The following is a 12,059-nucleotide window of genomic DNA, read 5'->3' as shown; positions in this document are numbered from 1 at the left end:
TAGCCTGGCAATCCCAACGAGGTAATTATTATGGGGGGCTTTAACTATCTGGATATAAACTTGGAAACTGAAAGCTGCAGATCTCATAAGGGTAACAATCTTCTATCAATAACTAAAAAGAATTATCTTTCCCAACTTGTACAGGACCCATTTTGGATTTAATATTAGCAAACAGACCTGAGAAAATTACAGACATGCAGGTCGAGGAGTACCTGGGAAATAGTGATTAGAGATGAGCGAACGTACTCGGTAAGGCCGATTTCGCAATCGAGCACCGCGATTTTCGAGTACTTCACTACTCGGGTGAAATGTACTCGGGGTCGCCGGAGGGCGGGGCGTGGCATGGTGGAGCGGGGGGTAGCAGCGGGGAACAGGGGGGAGCCCACTCTCTCTACCCCCCACTCCCCTCTGCAACCCCCCGCTCACCCACAGCACCCCCGAATACTTTTCACCCGAGTAGTGAAGTACTCGAAAATCGCAGTGCTCGATTGCGAAATCGGCCTTACCGAGTACGTTCGCTCATCTCTAATAGTGATCATACCGGTAATATAATAAATTTCAACTTGTCTTATCGGAGAGCTACAAATATACTAAACTTTAGGAAGGCAAAGTTTGATCAGCTTAGAAGTGCCCTTAAACTTATTGACTGGGACAATGTCCTCAAAAATAAGAGAAAAGACACTAAATGTGAAATTTTAAAAGCATCTTAAATACTCACTGTGAGCAGTTCAGATTTTACAGAAATAAAAGGTTTAGATTGGCACATAGCAAATGTCGTACAAATATTCAAAAAGTGGTCAAATAGCAAATCTGGAAACTATAGGCCGGTAAGTCGTGAACATTATCCCTCCTCTTTACAAATCACCGGTCAAACGACACATGGAATATTGTGTACAGCTTTGAGGACTGGTACTCAAAGACATATCAGAGTTTGAGTAGCTTCAAAAGCAGACAACTAACTAAATTAATAACTTGAGTGGGTGGACTACAATACCCAGAGAGGTTATCAAAATTGGGATTATTTAGTTTAATTAAAAAAAGACCATTCGGGCAAGATAGCTATGTATAAATATATCAGGGATCAATATGGAGATCTTTCCCACAATCTATTTACACCAAAAACTGTGACTGTAACAAGGGGGCATCCTCCATATCTAGAGAAAAGAAGGTTTCTACACCAACATAGAAGGGGGTTCTTTACTGTAAAAGCAATGAGACTATGGAACTCTCTGCCTGAGGATGCGGTGATGGCAAACTCACTAAAAGAGAACAAGAGGGCCCTGGATGCCTTTCTTGAGTATAATAATATTACATATTATAGCTATAGTTACTATATTATATCAGAAGGGTTGGTGATCAAGGGATTTATTCTGATTGCCAGACTTGGAGTCAGGGAGAAATTTTTCCTTAAAATTAAAAAACTTGGCTTCTACCTCATGGGGTGTTTTACCTTCCTCTGGATCAATACTGCAGAATAATAGGATAAACTTAATGGACATGTGTCTTTTTTCAGCCTTCCATACTGACTTAATCTGATACAATCTGTTGGCTCACCACTCTAGATGTCCAGAGTACTGTTCCTCACTGCTGCTCTGGCATCCAAGAGTAGGACACGAACTTCAGCTCGCAGTATCTTAAAAGGAGAAATTTGTGCTAATCACTCCAGACTTTAGCCAATTCCAAAGTGCCTAATGATTCTTAAGGATCCTTCCCACATTATGTGCCTATGCAATAAAGTCTTTTTGGTTTCTGTGTCTGTTAAGGTGTATTTGTTCATGTTCCATTTGGTATCAACCCAGCTTGCATTCTTGTGTACTACTCCTGTTCAAACTCTGCCTGCTTCGACCCATGCACCGTCTGAATAGGATTCCTGCTCACTGCCTTGGTATCGCAACTTGTGACTTCTGCCTGTATACACCACAATGCTAACAGAGACTACTCCAGGAATAGCAACACAGACATTCACTGAGGCAAAGTCTTACAAGGATTAAGGGTGAAGAACCCTTAGACACTGCTCTTTGGTTTAGTCCTAAACCAAGTCCATTAGCAACCCAGTGGATCTGTGCCTCCAGTTAGCTATATTACACATACTTTCTCCATTTCTTCTCCCTTGCACAAGCTTAAGACTGGGTTAGATAGAGTCAGATGAAAAATACATTGAAGAGGCTGCGGTATGATCCAAAGCACTATGGTTTTTTGGTTCACATCAGCTTCACATTTGGGCCATGACAGCCTGACTGGATCCGACGACAAATTTTGTATGTCTACTTTATAGTCAACTGTAATCTAAGAGAGCTAAGCAATAGTGGATTGAGAATGAACAGGTTCCCCAGGCATAAAAGAACATAGCCCCTTATCAATCAACATAGTCTGATACATTGGTTTATATTAATAAACTGCATTCGAGAACCACTTATGACTTTGTTTTTTGCATAAAGAAGTGTTGTAACTAAAGAGGCCAACATCCCTGTCTGAGCATGGGCCCTTAAGTACTACATTAATATCCAAATGGTCAAAGTGCCCCTGTGCTCAAGAAGTTGAAGAGGAAACCCAATTTGTTAACCATACAGCAATAAACATACCCTTTCTCACACTCTTAAATAAGGCTATTTGTACTACAGAAGGTAGCATACCGATGGAATGTCAGGAAAATATGGTCATGATAAGCCTAAATCTAGGTAAAGCTTTCCACAGACACCGAAATGCCTAACTTTGCGTAAGACATATCTGCCCATCCTCTTGAACCTCTGCCATGTGGGCATCACTGTACAGGGTGAATTCTTCTGTCATAGCGCATCGCTGCTGCTCCCCTGCTTCTGGGGTTGCAGTCAGATGCGGCCGACTGTCATATCCTGCACCACTCCTCTGCTTCTGCTTACTCCCAGGCCTCTGCCTGTAGGGCTTGCGCTTGCTCCCACCCTTTTTCTTGAAGAACCAGCACGTACTCCCTAATCCCATCACCCACTGATCACCAGCTATTCCTTGCTATATTAGGTATCCTCCCCCCATCCCCATGGAAGATGCCTAAGCAATAGGTCTCATTAGCCATTGTGACAAAGCCTCAGTTTGTGTGCATTCCTGGTTCTTACCCTTGCCTGATTATTGACCATTCTAACTTCTGTGCTCCCTGACCTTGGCTCTGTATTTTGGACTCTGTTTTTGTCTGCTGTCTGCCCTGACCTCCAGCCTGGTCCGGTCAGCCCTAACTCAAATCTGCTTTTCCACTACTCTCAGCAGTGTCAGCAGCCACATTACCAGGACTAGCTCTGTGTGTAAAGGCTTCAACACCCCACAGCAAAGTAAGTATACCAAAAATCAGGGTTCCCCAGGTGTTGTCACCTGAGACAACCCAAAGTCAAACCAGTGTGTGGTAAGTGGATCCACATCCCTCTACCTGACACCTTTGTCACAAGAGCCATCAGAAGCACTTAGTAGAAGGCCAATCACCATCAACACAGCCTGATAATCAACCTGATCAAAAACTATCAGCCTAAAAAATCAGTCTATGGTGGGCCAGATTAAGGGGTTTCACTTTTACTGGCTTGTCTAATGGACTATAGAGAAAAGACCAAATCAAGAACCTACGTAGATCATCAATCTAAAGTGGTGATTTGTGTTGTTTCTCAGGCTTAGTAAAAGAACAAAAAAAAATAATCTTCTAATAAACAACAAAACAGCGGCGCATCAGCAGAATGCTGTCCATTTGTACTCATGAACCTCAGCAGTTTTATACTGGGATATTAAAAAAGTCATTTCCTAAAAGCCTCAATGTATTATTGCTGATTCTAGAGGGCCGTGTGCTCTATAAAAAGAACTTGTGTGTGTTTTGTCCCTCTCTAAAGCATTTGTATGTTCTGATTTCCTAGAGGGATAAGCTAGTTTAATATCCATGTAAATGAGCAGCTAGACAGCAGTTTGAGATTAAACAATGCAGGTTATTATTCTGTGCTCCAGTATATGTGCAGACACTGTTTAAGGTTTAGGAAGGGCTGTATACAATATGCATTAAGCAAATATACACCAAAGGTCAGCTGTCTTTAGATATGTTAGAACAAAAGGCTTATTGGTAATTTCACAGACCAATACCGCTACAGCTGCACGCAGAATTAGGTGACCCAAAGACGACTGGAAGGGGTCATTTTAATCTAATAAAATGTATAGCTCCAGGAAGCTTAAAAAACAGAAGCAGCCAATCACAGCGCTAAAAGCAAGAGGACTAAAGGTTAGAGCACTGAATATTAGTTGCTTAATGAAAATGTTGTTAACTGACATTCAGGGATGAATGAATCCAAATACCAGGGCAAGCTGAAATCATCCAGACCTGAATAACAATAGGAGGATCGCAGCCAACCCTGAGTGCATCTGAACCTGCTCCTGCGTTCTCACATATCTGTTTGCCATGCTCTTGTCATTCCTTATGTTACACAACATCAATCATAAATAAAGAGTCGCTGCCCTGAGAATGCCCAGGTCTGATTTACAAACATTAGCAGGGAATACAGTTACCATTTCCCAGCACAGTGTAGGAAGACAATTAAAACAATGCACTCCCCTGCAAAAATAACAATCTCTGTATATATTATTATATGCCCGCTTCAGAAGCATGCCCTGAATTCAAAGATCCTATTATCTAAACTTAGCTACTGCAGCACATGGAAATAATAATACAATGTAGCTAAATGTAACAGAATACAGCGGCATATTTATATACATTACTATAAATATACAAATATATAAATACATCTGCAGTGATTAGCAGATAGATATGAGATTACCTATTTATCTATTAGATAGGTAGATATGAGATAGATAGGTATGAGATTACCTATTTATCTATTAGATAGGTAGATATGAGATGGATGGATAGATAGATAGATAGATAGATAGATAGATAGATAGATAGATAGATAGATAGATAGATAGATAGATAGATAGATAGATAGATATGAGAGAGATTCAGAGATAGATAGATAGATAGATAGATAGATAGATAGATAGATAGATAGATATGATATAAATAGATAGGAGATAGATAGATAGATAGATAGATAGATAGATAGATAGATAGATAGATAGATAGATAGATAGATAGATAGATAGATATACCCATATTATTCTATATAGAATTGTTGTATCATATAACTACATTTGCCAGTGATTGACTCCACAGCAATATAAGATAAGGCTACAATGTAACAAATCTATCACACGATGTTGGAAGGAAGGAGATTCATTTCTAAAGTATCCATGTATATATAAGAATAATACAGCACCATTGTAAAGACTGAGACAACATATGAGCAGAGTAATTCCACTACCATACATGAAGTTAAAGCACATTCTAAAGTGGGGTGCACTTCAATATTAGAACATCAATCCCCCCCTCCCCACATTAACTGCAGCCTATACTGGCTCAATATCAATGGAGCAGCTCCCCGATGCAATAGGCAGGTCGTGTACCCTGGAGTCAGGACCCTTTCAGCACCTTCTAAGAAGAAAGCAGGAGCAAAAAAAAGCATCCAGCGGTGAGACTACCCGCCCAGGACCATGCCAGCTTAGCATCTGTCCAGACAAAGTTGAAAGCAGTCGGAGGATGTGGGCACCATGCTTTGTATATAGGAGGATGCGGGCACCATGCTTTGTATATAGGAGGATGCGGGCACCATGCTGTGTACATAGGGGCACACACTACTGGGGTCTGTCTGCACTGAGCATTTCATGCAGCAGGTAACTTTGATGAAAGCTGCTCCTATGCAGCAAGCCAGCAGCACCTGCTCCAAGGAGGGATGGAAGTTCAAGCCTAGAAGGAGCATGTCATGGGAGGACATGATACACCAGCATTCTACATACATGCTGTCACGACTCACCTGTCACGGTTACCAGACAATAATGATTTCTTAATGAGGTTGTGCTGCCAGACAGGGTGGTGAGGAGGGGTCTGTGACCCCATATGACCCCTCTCTATAGGCAGGACCATTGATGATATATACTGGACAGCCCTCACTGACCTATGTGAGCAACTTCTAGTCCCTGTGATGCAAGTTCCATCCAGGGTCCTGAAGACCCCACTACTACTACTAGGTACTTAAAAAGTGCTTGTCAGGGTTGTGCACAGGTAGTGCTGCTGGATGTAAGTGCCCATCATCCATTCATTCCTGTGCCCCCTGTGCCCGGCACAGCACTCCGCGGCTGCACACTGAGCTCCATAGCTTCTGATCAATGACTGAACTGAACAAAGGCAGCCAGAGGATCAATTCCTAATGCACTATCAATCCAACACTTCCTCCATCACCCAGCGCTCGCTGGGCACCCATCACCCGGCTGCCCCCGTGCCAGCACCCCACTCACCCACCTGCAGCCGCCGCAGATCAAACCTCTTCCAATATTGAACCATTGATCCCACATTGGCAGCCATCTTGGGGGATATTGAGGCGATATTGTCTGTGTGGGGCTTCTTCCTCGGCTGGAGCGGTCTCCTCTTACTCCCGGTGAGGGGCAGGCATGCCCGGTGCTGCGGCAGCCTCCCGCGCGGCTCTCCGGGTCGCCCTCGGACTGAGCCGTGACAACTTGGCTTTTTTCCGCAAAACTTATCGACAGTGACGTCACTGATGGATCGATAAACCCAGAGCGGCGGGGAGAGGGGGGGCTGTGCAACTCAATGAACATGTGTGGGTTCTGTGATGCTGTGTGATGAGGAATCGTCCCCTCCTTCCGAGCCGTCTGCTGGTATAGCCCGTACACACCGCTCTAGTGAGCGGGGCACTGAGTGGGGGGGCGAGCACACCGTGCCGGCTACATCCCAGCGGGCTCGAGGACCTCCGATGATGGCACGCCCATGGAAGCAGACTCCGGAGTGGGAGGAGCCAGGCTGGAGTTTGCTGGAAAGTCTTGTTTTCCTGGGTTGTTCTGGGCTGCAGCAGCAGAGAAGAGTCACAGTGCAGCCTGCTAAAAAGACACTTGCTTCTCCCCAGCAGCTGCAGGCATCTTCACTGTGTGCTGGAAGAGCCACGACCGGAGGTGAGCCACAGCTCAGGGGACTGGAGGCTCCTCTTAGAGATGCAATACTCTTCAGGACTGGCAGAGTATCCCTGTGCACTACAATGCAATGCTCTGAGTAATAACCTGTATGGACTGGGGACTGTGGGTGCACTGGGATGCAATACTCTGCATGGCCTGGAGGCTCTGGGTACACTGGGGTGCGATGCTCTGCATGGCCTGGAGGCTCTGGGTACACTGGGGTGCAATGCTCTGCATGGCCTGAAGGCTCTGGGTACACTGCGGTGCAATGTTCTGCATGGACTGAAGGCGCTGGGTACACTGGGGTGCAATGCTCTGCATGGCCTGAAGGCTCTGGGTACAGTGGGGTGCAATGCTCTGCATGGCCTGAAGGCTCTGGGTACAGTGGGGTGCAATGCTCTGCATGGCCTGAAGGCGCTGGGTACACTGGGGTGCAATGCTTTGCATGGCCTGGAGGCTCTGGGTACACTAAGATGCAATGCTCTGCATAGCCTGGAGGCTCTGGGTACACTGGGGTGCGATGCTCTGCATGGCCTGGAGGCTCTGGGTAGTCTAGGGTTCAATGTTCTCCATGGCCTGGAGGCTCTGGGTACACTGGGGTGCAATGCTCTGCATGGCCTGAAGGCTCTGGGTACACTGGGGTGCAATGCTCTGCATGGCCTGAAGGCTCTGGGTACACTGGGGTGCAATGCTCTGCATGGCCTGAAGGCTCTGGGTACAGTGGGGTGCAATGCTCTGCATGGCCTGAAGGCTCTGGGTACAGTGGGGTGCAATGCTCTGCATGGCCTGAAGGCTCTGGGTACAGTGGGGTGCAATGCTCTGCATGGCCTGAAGGCTCTGGGTACAGTGGGGTGCAATGCTCTGCATGGCCTGAAGGCTCTGGGTACAGTGGGGTGCAATGCTCTGCATGGCCTGAAGGCTCTGGGTACACTGCGGTGCAATGCTCTGCATGGACTGAAGGCTCTGGGTACACTGGGGTGCAATGCTCTGCATTGACTGAGATTTCTGGGATGCAATACTCTACATGATGTGGGAGCTATGGGTTCTCTAGGACACAATACTGTGAATATACTAAGATCTTTTAATACACTGGGGTGCAATGTTCTGCATTACCTGCGGGTTCTGGGATGCAATGTGTGTAGCTTGGGTGCACCAGGATGCAATGCTCTGTATGGCCTGGAGGCTCTGGGTACACTGGGATTCAATAGTCAGTGTGTACTGGGATGCAATGCTCTGCATGAACCAGAGGCTCTGGATACATTGAGATGCAATGGTGTGTGTGCATTGAGATGCACTGCTCTGCATGATTTGGAGGCTCTGGGTACACTTGGATGCAATGCTCTGCATGAACTGGACGCTCTGGGTACAGATGCAATGGTTTGTGTGCAGTAGGATGCAATGCTCTGCATGGACTGGGGGCTGTGGGTGCACTTGGATGCAATGCTGTGTGTAATTTGGGTGCAACAGGATGCAATTCTCTGTATGACCTAGAGGCTCTGGGTACACTGGGATGCAATGTTCTGCAGGGACGGGCGCTGTGGGTGCACTTCGATGCAATGTGCTGCATAGACCGGTGGTCCTGTGATGCAATGCTCTACATGGAATGGGAGCTGTGGGTCGTCTAGGACTCTTGATGCACTAGGGTGCAATGTTCTACATGAACTGGAGGCTCTGGGTGCACTAGAATGCAATGCTTTGTATGGACTGAGTTCTTGTTGCACTGGGATGCAATACTCTTCATGGCCTAGGGACTCTGGGGTGCCTTGTTAGGCATGGCTTAGGTGTACATGGATGCAATGCTCTGCTTGAGGGGTTTGGGTGCAACTGAGATGCAATGCTCTGCTTGGACTGGGTGAACTGGGATGCAATGCTCTGCTTGGACTGGGTGAACTGGCATGCAATGCCCTGCTTGGATTAGGGCCCGTGTGGTGAAAATCCGCAGCAGAAATTGACATGCTGTGGGTTTAAACTCCGTACTTCCTGGCAGCTTCCCCCATGGACCTGTCACAGCGGTGGATGAGGTCTGTTGAAATCTCATCCATTTTGCTCCTGTATCTCAGTCAACTTTACTGCTGCTGGAATACTTCTAGGTTTCCTGCCTACAAATCTTCATGGAAGCCGATCCTGTAGACGTCACCTTAGTGTGCACAGGGGCTAACAAGCTGGGAACGACTTACAGAGCTTGGTTCAACAACACAGGTTTCACACATCGTTACCACCATCAATGCTCATTCTAGATTTTTCCCTACTTATTGCAAGAGAATCTTCCCAAACCAAAAGTGAGAGCACTTCTCCCTGCACACCCATCAGCATGCCATGCTCCGTGCCAAGGCCTGTTTACACCAAACGATTTATTGTTTAAACCAGCGAACGATCGATGTCCGGGTCCGCTTGGGCAACCTGTTTATACAGACAGTTACATCGTTGGCTCATTCAAACAAGAAATCATTCAGTCATTCTCATTCACTATATAAGTGAATGACAAACTGAACGATCAGTGTTTAAACCGAAAGATTAATGAATGAGCCAACGATTATTTTTATGCTTGCATAGAATGAATGAAAGCAAACGATTTATCAGTCGTTGTTCTCTTTTTGGCTGCATTTACACTGAACGATTATCCTTGATTTTCGCTCTTTTGACCCATTTTTTTGAACGATAATTGTTCCGTGTAACAGGACTTTTACACCCTGGGACAAGGGACCAGCTGCCTGAAGAGGACACAGGATGATAGTTAAACATGTTTTTTGTTTTTTTTATTGAAATGATAACATGTTACATCTCTTTTGTATTCCACCAACTTGAGTATCATACATCATTTCAATAAACGTATATATGTGAGTTATTACAGTCATCTTCTATGTTATAACTGGGTGGGTTAAACATGTTTTTGAGGCTTCGATATTGATGGCCTATCCTTGGTTTGACTCCCGGCATCACAATGAATCAGGCGGGACAGTGGTGCTCCAACAAGTGCTGGGTTCCCCATTGTTCTTTAGCATGCACAGACAGTGCTGTACTTTTTGTAATGGTTGTTCTTGCTACTGCAGTTTTTTTAGCAACTGCAATACCAGGCAGAGCCGCTAGCAAAAGTGCTGTACCTAGTAAACAGTGAAGGGGAAACAGCAGTTGATATGGGTGTTGGGAGTCAGACCTCCCCCAAGATGATATTCATGACTTATCATAAAGATAGGTCATCAACAGTAAAGTCCTGGAAAGCACATTTGTGAGGTTGGGTTCCCGCAGGGCGGAATCCCGACGGAAATCTCGCGGTTTGGCCGCAGCGAAAAACCGTGAGATTTCCACCGGGAAAGAGCAGCTTCAAAACCCGCTGCACTTTGCCGCAGATTTTAAAGCGGCTTGGCCGCACGCTTTTCCGTTGAGGCCGGCGCTGCCAAAGAGGAGAGCGGGGCACAACGGAGAAAAAAAATAGATATGCTGCGGCCAGGGAATTCATGCCGGCTTTGCCGCAACGGAATGGCCGTCCCGTGTGGGCGAGATTTTTGACAAATCTCGTCCACATGGCTGTCTAACTCCGGGATTAGCGGAATGGAGGACAATGGAGGAAGAAACTAAAAAAGGTAGGAACTGACTACATAAGAAGAAATTATGTATTTGTCTAAACATTAGTTTACCATCCCATTATCTCTGGTCCTTTTTTCCCTTTTTATTTAAAGGGATTGTCTAGGGTCAGAAAAGCACAGTTGCTTTTCTTCCAAACACAGCGCCACCCCTTTCCGTGGGCCGTCTCTGATATTGCAACTTAGCTCCCATTCACTTCAATGGGGTGAGCTGCAATACCACACCGAACCCTATGAACCAAGGGGGGCGCTGTGTTTAGAAGAAAACAGCGATGTTTTTCTAACACTGGATAACCCCTTTATTATAAGTATCCTAAGTGGGAAAGGGTTAGAATTGGGAAGTGACGAACTATTCCGTAGCTCAATGACTGAGTTTTACTAGGCTGAACGGATGTATAAGAGCCACTCTAAAGTGTGGCAGCTCGCACCCCTAGCACTACTTAGTGGTATTGGGGCTATTCCCCTGAAAACCTCACATTAGAGACAAAGCATGTCTGGGGTGTTCTTTTATTCTTAATCTTTCAGTGACCTATCTCCTTACAGTAATCAATTGAGCGGAGTCTGGACTGCAGCCATGGTCTAGCTCCAACACACTTTGCTGCTAATATCTCAGGATGGAAGACAAGGAAATGAATATCAAAAACTAATCTAATAGAGGCCGTCCTTGGCTGTTTTTTTACTTTTGTAGTGTTGGGTTTATTTGTTATGTTATATTTAAAGGGGTATTCCGAAAAATGGACATTTTCTCAGGTTTTCACTCATCCACTAGATAATTGATAGATTGGTGGGGGTCCGACTACTGGGATCCCTACAGATTCCGAGAACGGGGTCCTGATCCCCCCCCCCCCCCCCATTCCTCCTCATTTCTTGGTTGCTTCTCCAACCCACAATGACGTCTGCTTGAATGGAGCGCTGGCTGTGCACTCTGGTAAACCCCTTGGGCTCTGTTATTACAACTCTTATTACTATTCTACATCTTCCGTCGTTGAAGAAGGTAAAGGAGGAGAGGGTTCCGGTCCTTCTACCTGCCCAGCACCAGCTATGGCACTTCTGACATATGAACATTGTCAGCCTTCTCCCAGACTCCCCGGGTCCTGGATTTGTGGATGAAAAATCTGCAGCATATTTCAATAACAGCAAAATAAGTAAGACTTCAACAAGTCACCCGATCTGCACAATGTAAAAAAAATTGGTTTGACCCCTTAATGATTGGCCCATTTTAGGCCCTAATGACCAACCAGTTTTTCAGTTGTTTTTTTTTGGTTGTTTTCATCATCATATTCCTAGAGCCATAACATTTTTATGTTTCGATCAACATTTTTTTGCATAATAAGTTATATGTTTTAATGGCAACTTTTTTGGGTACATATAATATAGAACTTTTATTATTTTGGGGGAAAAAATTGTTTTCTGGATTTCACTTTTCCAGCGTTCAGTATGCAGAATAAATAATGTGACACC

The 12,059-nt window shown here is 45.3% G+C and overlaps 1 protein-coding gene across 4 annotated transcripts in view; it reads right to left on the bottom strand.

Annotated features, from left to right (window-relative positions):
• The window catches only part of CUX2 (cut like homeobox 2), a 372,532-nt gene extending 365,711 nt beyond the window's left edge, over positions 1 to 6,821 (bottom strand). For all 4 annotated transcript variants that reach the window (XM_066603238.1, XM_066603239.1, XM_066603240.1 and 1 more), the window contains exon 1: positions 6,353 to 6,821. In XM_066603238.1, coding sequence (XP_066459335.1) covers positions 6,353 to 6,415 — 63 coding nt within the window. In that variant the 5' untranslated portion in view covers positions 6,416 to 6,821. The remainder of the gene's footprint in view (positions 1 to 6,352) is intronic.
• Between the last annotated feature and the right edge of the window lie 5,238 nt (positions 6,822 to 12,059).

This window comes from Eleutherodactylus coqui, chromosome 5 (assembly GCF_035609145.1).
Source record: "Eleutherodactylus coqui strain aEleCoq1 chromosome 5, aEleCoq1.hap1, whole genome shotgun sequence".
NCBI lineage: Eukaryota > Metazoa > Chordata > Amphibia > Anura > Eleutherodactylidae > Eleutherodactylus > Eleutherodactylus coqui.
This window is presented reverse-complemented; position numbering and strand designations above follow the sequence as displayed.